At 50.8% G+C, this 24555-nt stretch overlaps 1 protein-coding gene across 1 annotated transcript; it reads right to left on the bottom strand.

Moving 5' to 3' along the window:
* Window positions 1-15267: 15267 nt before the first annotated feature.
* Window positions 15268-23709, bottom strand: IRF8 (interferon regulatory factor 8). The gene is made up of 9 exons (XM_027737896.2): window positions 23690-23709; window positions 21751-21925; window positions 20304-20487; window positions 19213-19301; window positions 18623-18734; window positions 18311-18358; window positions 17203-17589; window positions 16484-16599; window positions 15268-15608 (listed from the first exon to the last, which is right to left on the bottom strand). The coding sequence occupies exons 2-9, from the start codon at window positions 21922-21924 to the stop codon at window positions 15432-15434; spliced, it is 1287 nt and encodes a 428-aa protein (XP_027593697.1). The 5' UTR covers window position 21925; window positions 23690-23709; the 3' UTR covers window positions 15268-15431.
* Window positions 23710-24555: the final 846 nt, after the last annotated feature.

Below are 24555 nucleotides of genomic sequence, written 5' to 3'. Positions count from 1 at the left end.
AGGAGACACAAGGTTTGCTTTGGCCAACACAGCCCTTTGATTTAAAGTCTCATTAACGTCGCTACAAAGCTGTGCCTTCCAGGCTGGCTGCTGGGAGCCATAAAGGTGACTTATGGAGAAGGGAAAAAGGGAAAAATAGAGGAGAATCCCCACTCAGCTCTGCCCATGGACCAGCACCACTCTGCTCTCCACTCCAGGGTGTTACCCTTCCCCTGGCAGGGTTGGTGCCACTGGTTGCTGCAACAACCTCAGCTTTCAAAGTTCGAAAACCTGCTTGTTTTTTTTTTTTTTACCAGTATGCAAAGAAATGGCCCAACATGAGCTACTTCAGCACAAATCCTGGGCAATTCTTTTTCCTTTTCATTTTCTCCTCTTTACTCTGCAGAAACCCATATTTCCTTGCCTTTGTACACAAGAAATAAAAACCTCAAGAGCATAGAGGATGCTGAAATGAATTGCTAAGCCCTCTCTTATTCCTTGTGGCTCCCCTGACTACTGCCAGCTCAACTTGTGGTTGAGATTACAGCGATAAATCACAAGCTTCTCTTTGAAATAACAGCTCTGATTTCACCCAGTGTGAGGAAGGAGAAGGACCGGCGTGTTGTGCAAGGTGGGGGGGACAGGGGTGTGATGGGTTCCTCTGGGTTTGGTGGTGGGTTGAGAGGTCTCAAATTGGACTTCACACCTTTGAGTATGTCCCCAGCTCAGGGGTCATGGCTGAAAACACAAGAGAGAGATTTCCCCCAGCTCCAACTGCCATCCTTGTATAGGGAGAGAGGGTTTGAGCGTCATCTTGGGCAGGAGGGGGCTCAGCCAGTGTGTGCATTTACACCGGAATGCTGGGCTGGGTGCAAAACTAGCCCCTCTGGATAAGGCAAAGGTGACAAACCCCCAGATTTTCATCCCCAAACTAAGACTCGGGGATATAGCATGGGTTTAGCACCTTTAGTCCCCAAAAAGGCAGCTCCTTGCATGGGTGGTGACCCCAAACAGCAAACAAGGGTGATGCACAGAGGTGATGGTGACACCCCACTACATCCATGCACAAGAACCACGAGGCTCCCACATTTCTCCTGCTGAGTCCCTGAAGGCAGAAATAAGCCCTGAGATACCCTCCACTCTTCTGCTAACCCAGACTGAGTTTCAACTTATGTTCTGGGATCTTCAGAAACTCACACCGCACCCCTATTTTTAGCCTGTCCTCTCAGTCCCAGCTGTTCTGGTTGTGAGACCCTCACAGGACGCCTGTGGTCAGGCAGTATTTTAGGTATTTTTAGCCATGTCCATCTGTGATGGGCCAGCCTGGGTGAAGGAACGTGTGGTTTGAGCATCTGCAATACCGGCCGGGCAGGAGGAGCAGAAACGGCTCTAAGGGCTTTTTGGCCATGGCCAGCAGAAAATGTGGAAGTGGCTCCACGATCCTGGGGCCAGGGAGGGTTAAATAAAGAAAAGAGCTGCTATGACCGGTGTGTCTTTTGGGTGCAACTGAGGCCAAGATCAGCAGCAGGATGTGGCTGTTCAGGAGGGGGAGCAACGGAGCAGCCCCAAGCCCAAACCCACCTGTGCAAAGCCCTAACGGGTGAGGATAAGAGGAGCTTCTCTTCTGTATCATCCAGATGTCTCATCCTGCACCTCCTGGATCTGCCACAGAAACCTCAGCATTGCTGTTGCATTGCCCAAACCCTGATGCAACCCAGGGTGCTGGAGTTCACCCCAATTTTGCTCTCCCCTCTCAAGGGGAGATACACAACTCCACAGAGCCGGTGGCCCAAACGCTTCCCTTTTCTCAGAATAAAGCGTGATGCTTCTCCAAGAACAACAACAACAACCAAAAAAAAAAAAAAAAAAAAAAAAAAAAGCAATGATGGAACTTTTACTTTCTTTGTGCCTTTTGCTACTTTTCAGGTGGGATTTGGGAAGTTGTTGAAGGTTCAGTAGCTTTCGACTTCGTGTTTTCACTTTTCAAAGGCTGCTGCGGTGAGTAATATCTGCCTGCCCGTATCACACTACCTTGCCCTGGAAATACCCACCAGCACATGGAAAATTCAGAAAAATCATCTCCAAAGGAGTCTCTGATTTCCCTGACAGTCTCACCAGGGTCCCCAGGGACCAGTGGGGGCTGGGAGCCCATGGGTGGGCAGGAGGCAGCCCTCACCCTGACTCGGATGCTGGTGGGGATCTAAGCAGTTTCTCCAGAGGTGGTGGCCAACATCAGTGGTGATGATTCCATTTGTGGACCTGAGCAGTGGCCACCTGACCTCAATGATCATAGAATTAAAGAATGGTTTGTGTTGGAAGGGACTTTAAAGATCATCTAGTTCCAAACTCCCTGCCATGGGTAGAGATACCTTCCACTAGACCAGGTTGCTCCAAGCCCCATCCTACCTGGCTTTGAACACTTCCAGAGATGCTGATCCTGGATGCCAATTCTGACAATCCAGTGCCAATTCCTCATCACCCAAACCTTTGTGGGGACATGGAGCCACCCAGGACTTCAGTTACAGCTGGGCAATGTGGGTTGGATCCCAGCACCACATTCACCATGGGGATGCCTATGAGGTCCTTAGTGGAGTCTCCACCAAAAGACTGTACACACAGAGCTACCCAACTCAAGCCCCAGAACAAGCAGCCTCTCTGCTGGCCGTTACCACACAGGCATCATCCCAGACCGTATCACAGATTATCCAAGCCTGCCCTGATCCCACTGGACAGACAGACAGTACAGTCACTCCATGTTGCGCCAGCCGCCCTTCCCCTTGCCCTCTCCTGCACACTTCCCAGCCCAACCAGAGTGTGTGCTCATCTTCAAAGCACAGGGCTCAGGATTTATAAATAAAAGAAATAAATAAGGTCTTTTTATGTTCAAATTTAGCCCCGGGCAGACAATGTGTCCGCGCAGTGAAAGACTCGGTTTCCTGTCTGTTTGTCGAGGCTCCTTAAAAAGCTTCCTCTGTATAACAAACCCGGCCGGAGGGCGGAAAGGGTAAGGACCGAGCTGAAAAGTGTATAGTGGGATTGCACAACATCCCTGGCCACCAGCAGCCTCTGGGTTTGTAATCCGGGGGGATTTGGGAGGTGGGGGTGCAGTGACCCACCCGCGCCCACCTACTCCCGCAGGTTTAAGATCCCCAGCAAGCACCACCCTGGGACCGCAACGGGGAGACCGCACTCTGTCCCGAAATAGTTCTTCAGATCCACAAATGAGTCATTTGATTTCTTGACCAAAAATATCTCCCTTCTCAACACATGGGTCTGAAGGGAAAAGCCGGATGCCGACTGTGCCGGGCGCCGTTCGGTGATGCTGCATCCAGTGCCAGCGGATCCACAGCCTGCAGGATGTCTGGGAGGCTGATCCCAGCTGGGAGTGTGGGAAGAGCCAAGCCAGCACTGAGAATGATGATGCAGCGTTGTTCTTGTGGTATTTCTGGCCCAGTCAGAAGTGGGAAGTATCAGAAATCTCATGAGGCACAGCCTGGCCTTGTGAGATTTCCAGCTATTTTGCAAACCCCCTGGGGCCTGGATTCATCTCTGACCTGCTTTTCTCTCTCTTTTTATTGTTTATCCTTGTAAAGCACCCTTTTTCCCTAAGAGGATGCTCAACTCTGACTCCCACCCTGCTGTAGGTACAAGGACAGGGCCAAAGTCCAAGAGTTAATGTCCCATCCCACCCTGTAACCTTCTGCACCAAAAAATGGTAATAAAAAAAGACAAGGAGTCCAATGGCATCAATAACAGCAGGAAAAAGGAAACATATATCTCTCATTCACTGGAGTACTCAATATGGAAAAAAAAACCTTCTCCTCTGCCTTGCAGCCTCTCTGACACAGCATTTATTGAATAAGCAAAGCGTGGGATGCAAGAGAAGCTCCTTCATTAAGGACTGACTCTATTAAATGTGTCTCTCTCCGCATTGATGGGTCCTGATATCCCCAGGCTCATCTCCTGCACCCATGACTGGCAAGTTGGAACTTCAGGGACATGGGACACAGCCACCCACAGAATTCAAGGATCAGACCAAGGGAATCTACTCCCCCAGCATGGCAGCTGGAACACCAGCTCCCTTCCATCAAAGCACATTTATTTCCTTCAGGTCCAAAATTTGAACACTTGGACAAAATATACCTTTTGGAATTTTGTTGGGGAATTTTGTTTGCTCCAAGTGCCGTCCAACCTGGCCTCGAACACTTCCAGGGATGGGGCAAACTGCCTGGAAAGAGCAAATATGACAAGAGCATCATAGATTCATAGAATCATTTAGGTCAGAAAAGATCTCTCAGATCATCAAGTCCAGCTGTTAAAGTAGCACTGCCAAGGCCATCACTAACAGAGGTGATGAAGGAGAGGTCAAAGAACGTGCTCAAACCCATTACTAGACACCAGTGAATCCACCCATGAGGAAAAGAGGGTTGACAATTCTCAGGGCTTTTCCCCCTTCAAGATCTTGCTGCCAGGCCTCAGAGATGAAGCAAATGGGGGGTTTGGGTTGAGCTGGGCTCTGACAGGAAAGCAGCTCACGCCCGACTTCTCTCACCGAGATGTAAATGAGCCCCGAGGCCACCAGCCCTGCACCCACCCCGTCACCATCAGACACCGGGTTTCATCGAGTCACTTTTTCTGCCAGAATTTCTGGCAGGAAATTCTGATTTTTACAGCAGGGGCATCCCCAGGCTCAGCGTCTCACGGCGGGAAACCAGAGAGCTGAGATCTCGGTAAGAGCAGCGCAACACAGAGTAATTAATTCCCAAGCAGAGGCCAAAGTCCAAATTCAGACCCCAGACTCATTTTGTCAGAGGGGATGGATCTCATCCCAGGGATGTGGCTCATCCCAGCAGAAAAAGTCATCCTTGACTATTTAGGGAGCTTCAGTTGAGTAAAATAAATATTTATTTAGTGACTTTTGTTTTCCTGTGCATGTGAGTTTTGTGCACTGGAGCTCAGTGGTTTAACTTTTTTTTCCTATTTGCTTTTCAAAATTTGGTGTTAAGCCAGAGTTCCTCTTAAAGTCCAAGCTGAGGAGGAGGCTGTAACACAAGCACAAAATAAATAGCTGCAAAACAAGAGGAGTTACAGGATGGGGAGGCATTTTTTCAGCTCGTTTCAGTGAAACTCTGGTTTTGCCAGTGTAGAAAACTGAGAGCAGCTCTTGGTGCTGGGGAAAAGGAGCTGGGGAAATTTTTTTTGGAGCTCTGTGGATTTTCAAAGCTTAAGCACTTGATTTTGTAGGCAGTGGGGCTATTCTGCAGCCAGATAATTGCACCTGCAGACTCAAAAGCTGATGGAAAAGTGATGGAAAGATCCTGGTTTTGGGGAGAATTGGGTCTGTCCCAAATCCAGCCTGAGAAAAGCTGATTGAATGCCCAGAGCAGCAGCTCTGACTCTGCCAGACTCTACTTCTGGCCAAAAAAATAATAATAAATGGCAAAAATGGCAGAAAAGTAAGGAATAGGAGAGATATGATCAACTCACAAATATTTCTTATCTCAAGAAAAAACAGAGGTGTGCTAAAGTCAGCTCAGATTGGAGTCACAGGTCTACAGGTCACCACGGATTCCCGGAAAGCTGGAATTACCACATCCTGCCCAACGGAGGGCTCAGGATGGACATGAACCTTTACAGCATGACAATAAAAGAGAAAACAAACATTACAATTCATTCTCAACCTCCTGTTTTAAGATCTGGCCCTGCCCTGAAATCAGATCTCCTCTTTGGCAAGACCTCAGCATCCATCAGTGATAGCCACACAAATCAAGAGTGAATTATTAAATTCCCTGGGCTCATTTCCAGCCTCACCTCCACCGACTGCCTTCCAGTGATGATAAAGAACACAAGGGTTCAAGGACAGGGTCGTGATGAAACAGCTCCTCCCAGGTAGCTTCTGGTTATTTGGAGATGAATGAAATCACCATGGTGCAAGGTGAGAACCAGCATGAGCAGCCCTGGGTGATTCAGCCTTCAGCAAACAAAACATGGGCAGGCAAGGTCCTGCACCTGCGGCTGAGGTTGCTGTGCAAAAATATTCTGTAGGCTGCAGGCATCATTTATAGCCTTTTTATCCTTTCTCACTTTAGAAAGAGGCTGCTGCAAACTCTACCAGTTTCATAAAAATTGGGGTGAATTCCTCAGTGCTAAAGTGTTTAAACTATTCAAGATGTGGCTGCCCCAACCCTGGAAGTGTTCAAGGCCAGGTTGGATGAGGCTTGGAGCAACCTGATCTAGTGGAAGGTGTCTCTGCCCATGGCAGGGGAGCTGGAATGAGATGATCTTTAAGGTCCTTTGCAATCCAAACCATCCTGTGATTTATGAAGAGCCAAAATTAGGAGGGAGAACCAGAAAAGACATGGTGGCCAGTGCAGCAATAAACACAGTGACCCCTTGTCCTCCAGCAGCTCTGTCACTTCACTAGAAATATGGCAAAATTTTTGAACAAGGCAAAACCAGAGCCAGGTTTTGCTTTCATGCTCCTGCTTTCACATCAAGACTTCTGTATTGAAAGGTAGTTTCAAACTCACAGCAGTAAGAGCTCCAGGTCAGGATAGAATATTTTGGGATGGAAGGTACCTTTAAATGTCATCTAGTCCAAACTAGATGACCCGAATGGCCATGCAAATGGGATGGATGCTTACAAGCCCAGACAGACACCTGAGTCTGCTACTCAAAATCCTCCCTGATACTCAAAACTCTCCTGCAATGACATCTCTTGGCTTCATGACTCATCCTCAGGGTGGTAAGAAGCTTCACCCAGAAAGCCTGATGGGGGAAAATTAAGAAGTTGTGCTTTTTCTAAACACCCCAAACCATTGCCTTCCTTGAAAACCCATTTCCCCTGAGCTATGACTACTATGTATTTCATCAGAGGACACAGCCCTCATCCAGAAAGGCTGCAGAGATACAGGGAAAGGGGATTCCAGGGTTCATTGTCCTGAGGGCTCACACTGATCCTGCCCCACTCCAGTTTGTGGCTCAGCTGGGGCTCAGTGTTTCTCCTGGGAGAGCTGCACACCATGACTTTGACTGACATGGCAAACCTGTAAAACCCCTTGGTTTCTCACAACCCACAGCAAGGTTAAAATTACACCAGAATTTCCAGACTCTTGTAAAGACTGAGAGTTTCCCACATCCACCCTGAGGGCAGAACCATACAAGCTGGGGACAACGGGTTTGTTTTCCTCACTGTGCTTGGCCTGATGTTGGTCTCCTGCCTCATCTCAGCCCCACAAAAGGAGTCTCAGTGCTGTCTCTTGCTGTGGTCAGGAAAGAGGAACCAAGGCAGCACCATGCACTGGAGATGCTCTCAGACTCATCAGGAGGAACCCAGGAGATTCCCCCTCTTCCAGGAGCCACTGGTGCCACATCCTGCCCAGTCTATCCTCTCCCCTCCCCTCTCCACATAGTCCAGCTCCTGGCCATCACTTCATAGGGGCTGGTCACCACAGCCATGAGCGGGTTAAGGGCATTAAACATGTCCATGGAGAAAAGCTGTGCTGGGGATTACAACCCACCAGATTACAGATGCAACATGTGGTCCAGGCTTCTCTCAGCTACCAGTTTTTGGGTTCAGTTCAGCCACACTTGCTCCTTCCTCCCCCAGGGATCTATTGAGTGCTGTTTGAGTAGCACCAGGGCTGGGTGGACATTTGGCAGCCCATGGCATGGCAGATGTTCACCCTACTCTCTTTACTTCCTTCGCTGTGTCAGCAATGAATTTTTCTCCAGCCATCATCATCTCTCACTTTCCACCACCTTTTCGATCTCCTGTTTGGTGGTGAACACCACAGACCACCTTCCCCACCACGAGACTCCTTCCTCCAGGCTCTCCTTGCCCTTGCTGGTGACACCAAAAGGAAACATTTCCTACTGCTTTTTCCTTCCTTGCCTGAAGTGCAATCAAGTGGTCCCTTCTCTTCTCCACCTGAAACGCCCTGCCCCTGAAAACAGAGCTGAGAGGCTCTTCCCATCTCTCCATGGAGAGAGTCACCTCCAGACTTCAGCATCAACCCAGGGAGGTTGCAGTGGTTGAGAGCATTTAGGAACAAACACAAAAAACCCAGAGCAAGAACTTGGGTAGGAATAGCAAAGCAAACAGGAAAATTCTAAATATTTGGGATTTTTATGAAAGAGTTGTCCAGACTCTCCTCCAAAGTAAAACCAGTCTATCTTTTTCAGGCCAGAGGTGTAAAAACATTCTTCAAAACGGTCTCTCTTGCTGTTTTTCAGCCATGATCACTGGGAAGACCAACCTGCAGACACAACCTGCCTTTTGTGCCCCGCAAACGTGTTCATGAGCCAGATTTATCTTGAGGAGAAGTGGTTACTTCTCAAGAGAAATACAGAACAGAAAGATACAGACAAGGGAATCACTTGTTTCGGACCACCGTGCTGCTTCCACATACCTCAGTCCTCCCCTGAAGCCCATCAGAAGAAGAACCAGAAACCAGAGAATGTTGGAAATTGATATTATTGAAACCCACAGTTTACTTGCTCCAAAATTAAAAATCAGGTTGTCATTTTGGGGCTTTGAGCAACCTGATTTAGTGGAAGGTGTCCCTGCCCATGGCATGGAGGTTGGAATGAGATGATCTCTCAGGTCCCTTCCAAACCAAACCATTCTGGGAGTCTGTGATTTGTGGTTCTCTGTAAAACACTCAGCACAAGTAAAACTTTACATAACCCACGTGAATCATACTCTCAGTGAAAGCTGGAGTGACTCTTCTGAACACCAGCTACTCTCACACTTTATGGGGAAAAAAGAAGGAAAAGGAATGTTTCTCCAGGTTGGGGTATTATTTTTTAATTGTCACATTGTAAAGATCTATTTGTGGAATGGCCTGAAATGCCCTTTTGCTTCTTCTCGTTTTCGTGACCATTTTAGGACTGAGTTGAAGTTCTTCCATGTCGCTCTAACGAAGAGCAGCAAAGGCCCAGATTACCTGGTGTCTGGGTGAGTTGTGGCTCCCACAAAAAGCTCCAGCTGGTTTTTAAGGCTCCAGGCACCTCAATGCATCAGAGTGTTTGTGTTATTGCAAACAAATAACGTGCAATAAAAATATATGCTCAGAGCAGGACACAGCCCCTAGCACATGCAAACTCGGAGGGGGGAAGGGAGGGGACTTCAGCCTGGAATTGGTTTCACAGACCTGGTCTCATAATAAACACAAAGTTCTGAACAAGTATCACCGTGTTTCTTCTTGTCCCTGTGTTATTTTTGCAGCTGTGGCTTGGGTGGAGCCTGTTTTCATTACCTTGTATCTGGACTTGCAGGAGGAAGAGGTCATCTGTCAAAAATGGCTTCAGAAGAGTAAGTGGCTCTCACACTTGCTTGAGTTTGGGGTCTCCTTTCCTCTGCGTGAGGCCTTTTTACAGCGAAATCCAGCTCGAGGAAATCCTGCAACTTCAGCCTCCTCACCCTCAGCATTTCCCACTGCCTCCTCTTCCTTCTTTTCAGCCAACCCCAACGGAGCTGAGATGTCCAGAGCTAATGAGGTACCTTTGGAGCATCCCTCCTGTTGTCTGCACAGGTCTGACTTCATGAGACCTTGGTCTGAAACATGAACCATGTTCCAGCAGACGTGTAGAGTGACCACCCAAAGCAAGCATGAATTGAAGGTGCCACGTAAGACCAGTTAGAGCACCGAGCAGTCACACAAGTGATGGTACAAGTCCCTCAAAATCCACCAAAGTCAGCTCTTGGTGGGTTGTCCTGCCAGGCTTCCATCACAAAGCCTCATCCTTGATGATAAGAATATCTAAAGGGAGTATGAACCCCTTTGGAGAGAGAGGTATGAGCCCTCATGCAGCTCTCCTGCCTTCCCGAGGGCAGGGAGGAGATGTCCTGCCAGCAGTGACCATGTGGAGGAGGCTGCTTCCCATGTTACGACATCCTGGCAGGAAGAGCCCAGAGATGCTCGTCGTGGACAGGCTGCTGTGCTGAAATGGGGCATTGAGCAATCAAACCAGTTGGAAACCCTGGTGTCTAGAAATAAAAAGTGACTGTTTGTTTTCTAACGCCTCTATAGGGGCCGGTGGGGGCCCGCACCAGGCAGCAGCAGGTTGGAGGAAGCAGCTGTAGCTGGTTGGTGTCGTATTCCTGAGCAGTTCAACTGTGAGCTGGGACCTGTGATTGAGCTGTGGTTGTCTCTCTGTGCAGAGCACTTGGCCTTTGGGCTGGAGGGAGGTGCCTGCAGAGTTTTTCCTCTTTCTCCAGATTGAATTGGATGAAATACTCACCTTCCTCCTCCCCAGTCCAGCAAACCTGTTCTCCATGCAGATTTGTCACTAGGTAACTCCTCACACTGTGTTTCAGGTGTGTACAAGGAAGGGGTGCACACTAGTTGTCCTCATGGACACCAACTTCTTATCCTGAAGCCACATGCAGCAGTGCTTTTGGCATTTGGAGAGGGGCATGTCTTGGGAAACTACAGACACATGTTCTGAACAAGACTGATAATGCTGCAGGATATAATCAGGCTCATTTTCTCCAAAGGAAAATGATTCCCAGTGGCACAACTGACTTCTACTCATGACAAATCTCAGGAGTAAGTAAGGTTGACTTTGAACCCAAATAACGTCCCCGAGCCAGTGAGCAAAACATCAGGGGTGGCTACAGCATTTATAATGTCCTTTGTAGCACCCAAAAATCAAAGTGTTCACCATGGAGTAGATGCTTTTATGTTGGAAGACTTTAGAGAAGGGTCTTCCCACATTATTTGCCCTGATTCAACCCTTCTGCACTGGCTGATAGGACGATTGGATAAGCACGTTGCTCCTCTTCAGACATGCGTGTGAGGAGAACAATGTATCTCCTGCAAGTTAAGGTCAGTCTTCCTTCATGCAAACCAAGCTCTGCCCTCTTTCCCATATGAAACCTGCTGCTCCTGAAAACAGGAGTCTGTTAGCCTGGGCATCTCCCAGAAAGTACCTTCCCATGCCTGCAGGGATTGCAGCCCTCTCCAGAGGAGCAGCAGGTCCTGGTACCTGGATTGGCCTTCCTGGAAAGCAAGGAAATATCTCCACATCAGTCAGGAGTGTAATGGTACCACTGCTCCGACTCAAACACGTGCTCAAGGTGTAGGAAACCACCAAGACAGAGCTTTAGGGACAACAGCCTCGGAGCTGCCTCGGAGCTGCCACAATGCTGCTACAGCAGTGAGGATCATTCAGTAGAGGGGATGCAGCCTGTGCCACAGATGTTGTATGCGGTGGGTACATCATTCCCAGTGTTCGGGGATGGCATCCTCAGTCGCAGATTTGGGAGACTGTTGGGACTTGCCAGCGGACAAGCCACTGACGAAGGAGAGCCAGCAGCAGGCACTGAGGTTTCACTTCAGTGAGGCAATAGAGAAGAACCCAAATGAACAGAAACCAACGAAAGTATTTGAGTCACCGATCGCCCAAAACCACTAAGCCAGGGCACAGCTACACCAGCAGCTCACCGGAGCTGCCCGGGGCCAGGCACGGTGCAGGGATGGGTGCCTGGGATGCAGGTGCTGCCGCTGAGCTGGGGCACTTCCAGACCCCAGCAGCTTCCCAGGTGGGGCGATGAGGATGGCAGTGCCCTGCCTGCCAGGCCAAGAGGCTTGCAGGAAAAGTGAGAGAAGTGCAGAAATTTCTCCTGGAATTTTACAAAGGCCACGTTGAGTCTGGGCCAGACCATCCCCGTGTGGAAGGAACGCTGTTACCTCAAAACCAGCTCCAGTCTGCTGGAGCGTCAGCCTTAGAGGCTTCCCTCATGATGAATTTCAGGATAGGGAAATCCATCTCGGGCCAGGCATTAAGCCCAAGCCCAATACTGCTGCAAGTCCTACCTGAGCACTGAGCAAAAGAGACCCCTGCCCACAATCATGTACCCACTGCATTATCCCTCTTGCACCCCTCCTCTGCCACACAATGCTGTCCACTGTTTCCTTCCCAGTCCCTCCACAGCCAGCAGGTATCTCCTCTTGGACTTGGCTGGGAAGCTGTTTGGGATGGGAGCTGAGGTGCTGGTTTAAGGTCCCAAACCAAGCTCTGGGCTCTGAAACACGATGACAACACTAAAAATAACCAGTGCAACAAAAGGTACCTCCGCTCCCCACGGCTCTTCCGTGGTCTTGGGGTGGAAATCGAAAGAGCCCTGAACACGAAGCAGGTGGCTCCAGGCGAGCACAGGATGGTGGTTTCTGAGGAAGGACTTGGCCCAGCACATCTGGGGAAACCACGAGTGGTGTTTCTTGTGTCCCAGCCTCCAACCCATCACGTGTTTCACAAGTGGGCACGTGTTGTTCCAACACAGACCACAGTGGGTGCCTTGCTCCCAACTCCCCCTGGCAGGCACCTCACCCACAGGGGGGTGAGTCTTCCTCATGCTCCACTAAGGGCTGGATCAGGATTAAACCCCATGGGGGACACCGTGATGGTCCTCAGGAGGAGCACAGAAAGGCTCAGATGCATGCTGATAGTGCACCCACAGGGTGCCATCCCCACCTCTGTAACCAAGCATCCCATAGGAGCTTACAGGAGTTGGTGGCTCCATTTCACTGGGACCCTGGTGCATTCTCAAAAATCTTGGTCTTCAGTCATCTCCACTCACAAGCACCAAATCCAGGTTCTGTAATGCCTGCAAGGAACATGCAAGGAACAGGGACACAGGCAGGACGACAAGCATCCCACCAACATGGTTGCAGCACAGACGCAGGGACTCCCTGAATCCTAATGTTTGATCACAAAGTTCAAGCTGATTCTCCCATCCCAGGGCACTTTTTGGGTGCTGTAAATTGTGTGTTGTCCACTGTGCACCTATAGCTCTTTGGGACAGAGGCTGTAACTGCAGGGGGCTCAGCTTCAAGTCCCACAAGAGCTGAACACTTGATTTTCTTAGGGAGGCTTCACTGTGAAGGCTGCATTGCCCCCCCAAAACGGCTGCAGATGTAGAGCCTCTTGGCAGACATGAGCTGTGGTCAACTCACCTCAGGTCAGGGTCCTCACACCTTGACTGTGTCCTGAGGACACACTCATGCTTGGGAAGGGTTCTGTCATTCACAGAGAAAGGCAGATCAGCACTTTTCTGCTACCTAAGTAGAGAGGCCAGTTTTGCATCGACCTCCTCAGCATCTTCTAAGGGAACTCAGTCTCCAGCTGCCTGGATCTCCAGACATCCCCCTCAAAAATGCCTGCATCCCTGGGGTCTTGAGTACCAGGATCATCCCCGTGAAGACCAGTTCTTCCCTACCTGTGCCCCTTGGCAGGGCTGCCCCAGACCACATAACAGACCCTGCTGTGAGGAAGGAGCTGGAGTTCACCTCTGTCCATCGCTGGGGCAAGGGGACAGTTCAAACATGGTCCTCACCCTTCCAGAACCTCTTGAGGTGTTGTCCCAAACACAGGCTTGAAGTGCAGGCAGGTGAGGGTGCAGATGCTCAGCTGCCCCTGCTGCAACATTGACCTCATCTGACCAAGGCAGATGCTCCCTTGTCACCCTTGGTGGTTCCCAAACACCACCCACCCCCACTAGACCAGGCCCCATGAGAAACCTGGATAGAGAAGTGCCCTGGTTTCCACTGAGACAATTTTTTTCTTAGTAGGGCTGAGCAATGGTACTGTGCATCAGTTATTTCTCTTGGCTTTTATTCCTTTTTATGAGTATCATTATATTTTTTTTTTAATTAGAATCACAGAACAATTTGGGTTGGAAAGGACCTTAAAGCTCATCTCGTTCCACCCCTTGCCATGGGCAGGGACAACTTCCACTGGAAGTGGAAGCCAGGTTGCTCCAAACTGGCCTTGGACACTTCCAGGGATGGGGTAGCCACAGCTTCTCTGGGCAACCTGTGCCAGGGTCTCCCCCCTTCCCTCAAAGGGAAAAATTTCTTCTTTAATTAAAGAATTTCTTCCTAAAATTATTAAACTGTTCTTATCTCAAGGCACTACGTTTACCTTTTCTTTCCAGTTTTCTTTCCCTCTGAAGGGGTAACAGGGAATGAGCAAGTGGCTGCAATGTACTTGGCTGCCCACAAGATGACAAGGGGGAAATGCTCCCAACTCCCATGGGAGAGGGAAAAGAGGAAGTCTTTGAGCAGAACCATAAATAGCTGCCCCCATCCCATCCCATGACCTCGAAGCATCACAGCCCAGGGCACAGAGCTAAGAACATCCAGGTCAGTGCTGTGGCAGATGAGCAGGGACATACCTTCATCCTCCCTGGGATGAAGGATCTGCAAGTGATATCCTTTCCTTCCCTCCATGCATTACAGCATTCTGACTCATCTCTTTCCTGACAGAAGATGAATCCAGGAAGTAATGGAGCAGGATGGAGCTGACAGAGGCTTAACACAGACCCCACCACAGGTAAGACCAAATTACAAGCAAGTCAGAGACACCAGACTCTCCCCACCCGCTTTGAGACCCCACCCATTGCACCCAAAAACCACTTTGCAAGAGAAATACAAAATTATAGCACTTTAATTGCAGGGAAATAAAAAAAAAAAAATTACAAAACAATTAATGAACCTCAGGCATAAAATAAATAGGCAGCTTGGTGGCACGCCCACATGTGCAGGCCTGGTTTGTAAGGCACCAGCCCCATGGCCCAGCAGGTCCCCAGTGCTGGGGGCACACACAGAGCATGTTAACAAGGATTTACACATGGATGACGCTGCCTGGTCACGCTTGGGAGAACCCAACACGTGTGTTTGGGAGGGTGAAGCCAAACTATTCACACTACGCTGCAATCTTTAAAATTAAAGATTTATATATATTTATATAAACTCTGTCCCTGGTTAGGAAAAAATTAAGATTCCTATAGTTCTTATATTCAACATTTACATATAGAATCTCTGCAATAGTTTCCAAATTTCAATACACTTTGTTATGAAAGATAAACCTCATAGCAAAAATAAATCTCATAGCAAAAATAAAGAGGAATTTCAGAAGTTCTCCTTGGAAGGCACACCCTGTCTTCCATCAGCAGGACTCTTTGGAGGGGGAAAGCTGACTCCCAGAAATAATTTCCTAAATTTGAGCATTTTAAGGTTTTTCCAAGATTCACCTCCTACAAAATTACTATTCTCAGCAAGGTCTGAGTTGCAGATCGTGGGGGCAGGTCGTTATAGCTGTTGATTTTTGGTTCTGCTTGACTGGCCATTAACAAAGGCAACACAAACAAAGCCAGCCCTGCCTTCCTGCACAGCTTGGACACTCCCTCCTCCCCCAGCCATGAGCTATAAACAGTCCTGGGACTACAAAAAATTATTTTTATCATAAATTGTTTGCAGAATGGACACTGAGCCCCCAACCTACTTGCTCATGGCAATTTTTACTACTGGATTTATACTGACTCTGGACTGGAAACAGCAAAGAACAAAACCCAACTTTTCTTAAAAGGGATTTTAGGCACTCATGGGACTAGTTTGGGTCTAGATCAACCCAAACCACCACACTCTGAGTGCAGAGGAGGGGGCTCAGACAGCAATCTGTTGGTTTTCTCGGAAGAGCGGCCGCTGGTGTGTCGTGCAGATGTCCTGGAAGATCCTGTACACCTGGTCATGCTGGGGCTCATCAGCCATGGGGAGCATGGGGTTGCTGCTGCAGGTCTTCCCAGCCTCCTCCACCACCTGCTTGACATACAACTGCTCCACCTGTGCAAGAAGAAAAGACATGCAATAAGCCAAGGAATAAAGGAGCAGTCACAGGAGCTCCTCTTAGCAGAGACAGAGGTACAAGGACAGGCTTGGGGGTGTCCCAGCACATACAGAGTGATCCTCTGGTGCAGACACCCAAGGCAGGAGGTGACCAGGTCAGAAAGTTGTGCAGGGAGGCACAGCACCAGTCTCTGACCACGTAAAGTCCCCTCCAGGACCTCACAGACTCGGTGGCTCTCTCCTTGCTCAAGGAGGGATGCAAGACCCTCCTTGTGCCCTCTGTGTCATGTCTCTGCTGCTGCTGCCTGGTTGGCCTAAGAGACTCCAGTAACCCCCTGCCCCAAGGCTTTTTGAGCCCAGAATTGCTGCAGATCCTCCAGGGAGAAATTTCTGGGCAGAGCCATGAGGACTGACCCCCTCATCCCACCCCCTCCCTCACCCTCCTGAAGGTTCCCCAACCCCACTTCTGCCAACCACAGTTGTTCACCACATCTGATGGCTCATCAGCCTAAATCAGGGATTTACTTCCCCATTTCCCACAGGAAAGGGAAGAGGTCCTAGTACCAAGAAGCAGGAGCAGGAGGAAGAGATGATTTTCTATAGCTGTTTAGAAAAGCTTTTACCATTCAGGAGCTTTGTTTGCAAACAAGATCCACCCAGATCAAGGAATCTGACGAGAAACAGCCCAAGTACCTCTCAGGAGGCTGTGGATAAGCCAACACTCACATCACACCTGCCACCCCACCAATTCGGGCACCCAAATTCCCTGCAGCTCCAGGGTTTGAAGCTAGAGCCCTATTCATGGAGCTCTGCTGTTGAAATTCCCACCTTTTCTGGACCATATTACCCTTTTTTCCCCCAACCCTCCATACCTGGACAAGGATGAGCTTACACCTCGGTGGCACAGTGTCTGGGAACTCCTCTCCAAAGCACAGCATGACTCTGCTGTCTGGGAAGCGGCCCTGGTTGTTGTAGTACTGCTGCAGCTCTGCAAGGAGAGGGCAACACTTGGAAGCTGCCAGCCCTAGTTACACAGCTCTGGGATCAACCACCCTTTGCTGTGAAAGGAAGCTGTGGGCTCAAGAGAAGCCACTTTCGTTGTGCAAAGACTCCAACAGGGACGAATTTGCCAAGTGACCCAAAACACCAGGTTATTCCTTCCTAGATCTGGTAGCATCACCTACTCATTCAGAGCACTCAGGGAACCCATCAGTGATGGGCAGTGATGACTTCAAAGTGCCCCAAGGAAAAAGGGCTCTACCCTTACAACCCCACCATATGGCCCAAGGGGGTCCTTCACTGGGTGCAGGCTCCAGAAATTCCTTATGCATTGTCCCAAGGCTTTGGGATCCCAGAACTGCTTCACCTTCTCCAGGGAGAAGTTCCTGGGCAGAGCCATGGGGACCACCCCCCTCATCCCATCCCCTTCTTCCCCCTCCTGAAGGTTTCCCAACTCCACTCCTGCCCACCATGGTTGTTCACCACATCTGTTGGTTGATCAGCTCAAATCAACCAGTTCAGGGATTTATTTCCCATAGGAAAGGGCAGAGGTCCTAATGTAAAGAAGCAAGAACAGAAGGCTCCTACAGACCTCTGAAGAACAAGCTGGTGTCAAATATCTTCACCACCTCATCCCGCTCCAGTTTGTTGGGCCTGTCTTTGTAGACCATGGCGTTCCCGCTCCAGAAGACCCTGCCCTGGCACAGCCTCTTGATGAAGATGCCCTGCTTGTTGCTGTGCAGCAGGACACCCCTCTCCAGGTGTCCAAAGAGCTTCCTGGTGATCTGCTTCTGGCGGTCGTTCGGGATGGCGTCAGCCGAGGGGAACCGGACGTGCTCCAGGGCATCCGGGGCATAGAGCTTCTCCCCGTGGCCAGAGGGCTGGCCCAGAGCGATCCTGCAGCCCTCAGAGCATGAGGTGCTGACGTGGCCCACCAGCTTCCCGCTGTAGTAGAAGCTGATCACCATCTGGGAGTAACCTGGAAGGTGACGGGCACAGACATCTCATCAGGAGAAGGCAAACCATGCCTGCTCCTCACTGCAATGCCCAAACTCTGTGAGGGCAGCAAAGTTTCCTGGGAGCAAGTCTCATTCGATGAAGAGACATCTCTCCCAGGGCATTTAGACTGGTACAGTGCTGGTCAGAAGTGAGAGTTCCCAATATCACAGAATCATTGGGGTTGGAAGGGACCTCTGGAGATCCTCCAGTCCAACCTCCCTGCCAAGGCAGGGTCACCCAGAGCAGGTGACACAGGGACACATCTAGGTGGGTTTAGAATGTCTCCAGAGAAGGAGACTCCACATCCTCCCTGAGCAGCTGTTCCAGTGCTCTGCCACCCTCAGTGGAAAGAAGTTCTTCCTCATCTTGAGGTGGAACTTCTTGTGGTTTAGCTTATGGCCAGAAAATATATGGAAATCCCTCTCCTTGCTGTGGGCAGATCCCCCCATGCCAAAGGCATGGCTGATCCCAGCATCCCAACATCCCAGCACAGCACCCACACCAGGGCCACAGAACAGCAGGTAGGATGTGTCTCTGCTCAGTGTGAAAACCTTGTGGATAATCAGGAGGGTGCAGCACCTCCTAAACCCAGAGCAAAGCCTCCCTCTCAAGGCAAGGAGCAGAGTCAGAGCCACCTTCTGCCACCACGCACAGAGGCTGAACCCCAGAGAGGTATCCAATGTCCAGGTGAGGTGCCTTACCTGAATGATACTGCTCATAGCCAGAGTATCCGTTCATCAGGGGCAACGCTGTGGGCAGAGAAAGCCAAGCTGAGCCTACATGCCCATTTCCCAAACCCCAATCCCCCGTTTCCCTCCACCACCCCCCTGGTTTTCTGTCCCAGGCTTCCCAGCTCCGACACAGGAGATGCCAGCAAAAACTCCCAGTTTAAATATTCTTAATAAGAAAGACAAAATGCAGCTGCTGTCTGTTACATATCACTGCACAAGGAGATTTTTCCTGCCCCAGACAAACCTCAGTCCCAAACACCACACACACTGTCAGCCACTTACCAGGGTTGGGCTGCTGCACCCACCAGTCGGGTATTGGGGGGTTTCTGCAGGTCTCCTGGGGGGGTGAGGGGCTCCTCTTGATGATCCCCAGGTATTCATCCACACAGGGGGGCTATGGAGGACCAGATACCGAGATCAGAGCAGATTTGATGCCTTGGGCAGAGCTGTCCTCCAGCGAGGCACTTGCAGCACTCAGAGAGGGTCCAAATGGCAATGCCAGCAGGATGACAATGAATTTTTTGGGTTGGAAAGACCAAGTTTGGCATTGCCCAGGTTGTACACTCGAATAACACCCTCAAGAGCTACTGAGCAGAATCAGCTGGATGTGACATGGCTGAGAAGGGGAACAGAGCTGTGACACAGACTCCATCCCCTAGTGAAGGTCTCACCCACCCAGATGCCCATCAGAAGCAGGAGCATCATCATAGCCACACCCTGATGCTGGTTCACATGGATGAGCTGCAGAATCCAGCACTGCTGATCCCCAGAGCTTTGCAGATTGAATTTTTGGGAGACAACGCTTTATCAGACAACTTGGCCCATCAGTGCCCCTCCAGCCCAGGTGACCTGCAGCCACAGTGAGGACTTACCTCTTTGATGAGGTCATCGATTGCAGAGGAGCTGCAGTCCATCTCCGTGACATCATTCAGGTTGCTCCCATTGCCAACACCTGCTTTGCCTGGAAGGAGAGGCAGGGATGCAGTGAGGACACACACACCTCATCTCAATGATGGGCTTTAAAAACCTTTCACACCATGAAAGTTATAAAACCAAGAACCACAGCACTGCACAGTCATGTAACAGCACCTTGGAGAGGCTCACAGCCCCCTCCACAGCCACTTTTTAGGACCAAAAATTAAATTTATAACCCATTGTCCCACTGCACAGCAAGCAGCAGCAAGGCAAATCAAAAATCTGGCTGGTAGCAGAGACAGAGCTAGAGCAGAGGAGAGGTTTGGGGGTTTTTTGAGCACCCCAGAGACTGGGGTTGCTGCTGCTGCTTCTCCTTTTTTCCACCAGCCACCCTAGTGCAGTCATGCTGCTGGTGGGAACCTGCAGTGCCATTTGCATAGAGGCAGCGCAGCCCCCTGGGTAAACAGGCTAGAGGAGACAGAGATGCTAAAGGCAGATTTCCTGACAGCAAAATAATTACTTTTTTGCAAATTTTAAACTTAAATAAAAAAGGAAAAAGCACACACACACCCCCCTAACCACAAATAGAGATATACTTAGTGTGACCTGGGCCACACCAGACATCACAGCAGCTCTGCAGAACTGCTGCTCCTCCACCACTGCTGGCAAGAGAGGGATTAATTGCAGCTCCCCACCATCTACACAGGGCAGGCATTGGGAGGACAAGGGGTTTGGGCTCATGTACCTCCCCAGGCAGGGAAGGATATGGGATTTGCCCCTACAACATCCTTAGGGGATGGAAGCTTACACAATGCTGCAGTTGTCCCCTAAGTAGCTGTTTAGGGGGTTAGAAAAACAAGACTGTCCTTCCTCCTCCCCTCCTGGCACCGCAGTGACATGGGGACATCTGCAAAGCAGGACGAATAAATAGACACGGTACCAGAGCAGGGTCTGGTCAGGAAGCTCTGCTCAGACACAGGTTAGCAGCACGAGTCCCTGGTTACAGATGGACCCACAACAGGGCTCAGTCCTTCACTGGGGCACTCACATTTCTGCTCCTCCTCTGGCACGATCCTGTAGACCTTGTAGGGCTCAGAGATGTCCAGCTGGGACCTGTCTGTCACCTCCTCAAAGTCAGGGCTCTTGTTCAAAGCGCAGCGCAGCCGCGTCTTCCACGTGGCCGGCTCAGCTTTGTCGCCTTCTTTGAACTTGCCTTTGAAGACAGCCCAGGCCTAAAGCACAGAACAACAACAGAAAAAAAGAGAAAGTAATCCTCCACCTGAGCTCTACAAACCCTCTCAACCCCAGGGAGGAAGGAGCTGGGGCTTCAGAAAACATTTTGCATCTTGCTCTGCCCCTTGCCCCCTCCCAACCATCCCATGGGTATTTGCTGTTTCACTCCTAGACTGCAGACAGATGCACAGCCCCCACACCTGGAGGTGGGTATTTGGGTGTAGGGCAGCAGTACCTGCCCCAGGGATGCAGAAAACTCTTTTAAAACTCAAGTTTTAAAAAAGCAGAGGTCAAGATCATAATATCTGGCTTCATATCTGCACCAACTCAGAATACTGGGAATCTGAGGAATCTGAAAGTGTTGTTCCTAATACCCCAGTAACACCTCAAATAAAAATCAAAATAAACTTCATTTTCCAGCTCCTGACTAATAAAGGAAAGCTGGTTTCCCTTTAAGATCAGAGCATAGTTTGTGCTTTTGGTAGGAGAATAGATTTTACCCTTGAAGGGAGATTGCAAAATAGGTATTTTTTAAATATACATATTTATTTTATAGCTCTTTCTGTATCTTCAGGTGATTAATTCAATGCCATCCTCATAACTCAGTGCTCTCAAAACAGCTGTTAACCAGCTGTCACTGCCCTGAGAGTAAACTCCCTCACCAGTACAGATATTTGGGAGTGGGGGCAGAGGGAAGGGAATTCCTGGGTAAGATCTGACCTTTCTTTTTTAGTATGGAATTTTCCCATTTCACCCCTAAACTGGAAATCCCCCCTGCTTCAGTGAAATCCTTCCTTCCGTCCTGCTAAGTCTTTTTAGGTTTTTGGGGTTTTTTGTAAATCTAGCCTTTTATCAAGAAAAGCTGACAAGTTTAGAGTAGGGCAAAATGAACGCACTGAGCTCCTTTTCATATAAGACCTGGATTCAAATATGATGAAAGCAAACCTAGTGAACCTGTATGAACTGGTTTTTGGTCTCAAAAAGCAGCTCTGGATGGGGCTGTGAGCCTCTCCAAGGTGCTGTTATATGGCTGTGCTGAAGTTCTTGGTACCAAAACTGGTACCAACATTTGACAGAAAGGAATAAATACCCCCAAAAGAGCCTGGGAGACTAATTGCAGGGTGAAGCATCTCCTGCAAGGGTTAGAGATGCAAAACAGACTCATCATGGACATGTCCCACCAGTGGGACTCATCAAGGGGACAAAACAGCACCACAGAGACCACAATTAACCAAGAAAAGGCATCAAATATCTGCCCCTACCTTGAAAATAGAAGCATCCACCTCCTGGTTGTAGTCCTGCTTCCCAGCGTGCTTCCAGGGGATGCGGAACATGGATTTCTCCTCGTTCTCCCAGATGAGCCCGGGGTACATCTCGCTGTCGATCTGCTCGATCAGCCACTGCCGGAGCCGCCGGCCACCGTTCCGGTCACACATCCTAGATGGGGGGAGAGGTCCAAGCCCTGTTAGCTCTCCCAGGACCATCCCACCACAGCTGGAGCACAGGGATCAGGCTGGTTTGCCCCGTGCACAGCTGGCAGTGGCACTGCCCGCAGGGTCAAGAAGCTTCTGGCATCTTTGAGAGTCCCACGTGCCAATGTCTGCCCATGGCAAGGGGTTGGAATGAAGTGATCTTTAAGGTCCCTTCCAACCCAAACCATTCTGGGATTTCATTATTCTGTAATTCTGTGACTAAACTACCCACCGCTGCTTCTTTCACAATGACAAAAATCAAGAAAATTTCCTCTGAATTGCTACAGATTCTTTCTCCAGCTCTATCAAAGCTCTGCTCACACAACCAGCTGACTTGGTGCTCTGCTTACTCCTATTTTGCTGGGGGATAAGTCACATAGGAAGCAGATGGATGGGGATTAAAGCACCTGAGCAAGTGACAGCAGACAGGACGTTCCATGGCAGACACCCATTAGTGATGGGTCTTAGAGCTGTCCCTGGTCTTGGCACAAGGATCTGCCCCAGAGGAGAAGCAGCCCCTCTCACCAGGCACTGCCTATTTGGGGAGCAGGTGCTGATTCCAAGCAGCATTCCAAGTCACCACAGGTATGGGAAACACACAACCAACCTCTGGAACAGAGGGACAATGCCAGGATGGAGCAGGGTAAGGCCAAACCACCCTTGCTGGGGACCTCAGGTCATTTTTAGCCAAAATCACCGGGTGACTTCATGAAGGATCCATGAGAAAGCTTCTCCCATCCAGCTGGAAGTAAAGTTCCAGGCTCAACCCTCCCTGCACCTCCAGTCACCTCCACGTCATGACCTGCAGAAGCCGGTGGCCTGGCAGAAGTGACCAGCAGCCCCAGGATCAGCTCTCCAAGCATTTTGGGCTCACAGCCCTCCTGCAAATTTTACAGGACCACCTCTCCCTCATTCGTTATTTACTTCTCCATTGGAAGATTTGGGGAGAAAATAAGCTGTTCCCAGCACAGCCTGAGACACAGCAGCTCCTATGGGCTCCCACCAGCTCTGTGCCACCAACTTCTGTCCCTTCTCCACAGCTGCCCAGCAGGACACAGTGACGCCCTCGGCCATCCACAGCACAAACTCTGCTTTTAGAGATCGTGAGAACCAACAGCAACAGCCAAAACACCACCGAGGGCACAACTCTGGATCCCAGCTGGATGTTCCAAAGGACACACCACAGATCATCCCTGGAGGGATGGGGGTACACAGAGCATCTCTGGGGGCTCCTGCACCAAACCTGTCACACCAAGAACCGCAAAAATCCTGCTGAAATGGGACTTTAAGTTATCTCATTTTCTAGAAAGCTTCTTCTCATCACTGCCAGAGTCCGGAGCTCCATCTCCGCTCCCCTGGAGGCTCAACAAGCCCCCCCGGCTGCCACCACCCACGCGAGCCAACACACCCGGGACATGGGCAAGGAGACCTCCCCACCTCTCTACTCGGGGGGACCGACCGCCAGCAAAAAGGGCGGGCAGAGCAGCCCCGGACCATCGCCCTGCGGTCCAGCACCGCAGCTCCAGCCCACCCATCCCGGGCTGTGCCCCGGGGCAACGGGAGCAGCGCTTCCCGCGACCTGCAGCGGACCACAAGAACCGGGCGGCGTTCGCCGCTCATCACCACGGTCTCGAAAACCCCCTGTCCTTTCCCGCAGCCCAGAGGCGTGCGGACAGTCGGGTTAGGGGTCGGTGTGGGTCCCTGCCCTCCCGCCGCTCGGTGCCGATACCTGCCCGGCGCCGCTCCCGTCCCGCTCCAGGTGCCGCACCCGCGCCACGCGCCGCCCCCGCCTTATATAGGGGCCGCCGGGGAGGGGCCGGCATCGAACCCGCCCTCGAGCGGCTCCGCCAATGGGAGGCCGCCTCCCCGACACGGCCCCGACCAATGGGGAGCCGCCTGGCGGGGCGCGCGCGACCCGCGCTGCTTTCTCTGAAGCGCGCGGCCTTCCCCGAAATCAGCTGACCTCGGGGGGCGGGGCCTCGCGGGAGGGGGCGGGGTCTCGCGGGAGGGGGCGGGGCGGGGCCGGCAGGGGGCGGGGCGGGGCGGGCGGGGTGACCCGCCCATGTCCCGGGTCAGCCTCGGGCCGGTTCGTCTCCGGTGCTGACCCGCACCGGGCTGAGCTCAGCCTCGCAAAGGTCGGTCCCTCCCCAGCCCCAGACCAGCCTTCCCTGTCTCAGATTATTCCACCCCCAGTTCCAAACCAGTTTCCCCAGTTCCACACCAGTCTCTTCCCAGTCCCAGACTGGTCCATGCCCAGTCCCAGATCAGTCCGTCCCCAGTCTCAGATCAATATCCCCAGTCCCAGATCAGTCCATCCTCAGCCCCAGATCAACCTTCCCCATTTTCAGACCAGTCTCCCCAGTCCCAGATCAATCCAGTCCCATCCAGCCTCCCCAGTCCCAGACCAGCCTCCCCAGTCCCACATCAGTTTCCCTGGTCCCAGATTGGTCCCTCCCCAGTCGCAGACCAATCTCTTCTATCCCAAATCGGTCCATCCCCACTTCCAGCTCAGTCATGCCTCATTACCAGATCATTCCATCCCCAGTCCCAGACCACTCTCTTCAGTCTCAGATTCATCCCTCACCTGTTTCCAAC

This window comes from Pipra filicauda, unplaced genomic scaffold (assembly GCF_003945595.2).
Source record: "Pipra filicauda isolate LSUMZ 115617 unplaced genomic scaffold, ASM394559v2 scaffold415_size613988_pilon, whole genome shotgun sequence".
NCBI classification, from domain to species: domain Eukaryota; kingdom Metazoa; phylum Chordata; class Aves; order Passeriformes; family Pipridae; genus Pipra; species Pipra filicauda.
Note: the sequence above shows the minus strand (reverse complement) of the source record. Positions and strands in the feature narration are given on the sequence as shown.

Excerpts from the sequence above, each read along its gene's own strand:
- IRF8 (XM_027737896.2), bottom strand. The coding sequence starts at position 21,924 with ATGTGTGACCGGAACGGTGGCCGGCGGCTCCGGCAGTGGCTGATCGAG. Across the intron at positions 19,302-20,303 it reads GCCAGAGGAGGAGCAGAAAT|GCAAAGCAGGTGTTGGCAAT; the intron begins GTGAGTGCCCCA and ends CTCTCCTTCCAG. Across the intron at positions 15,609-16,483 it reads GTAAGCTCATCCTTGTCCAG|GTGGAGCAGTTGTATGTCAA; the intron begins GTATGGAGGGTT and ends CTTCTTGCACAG.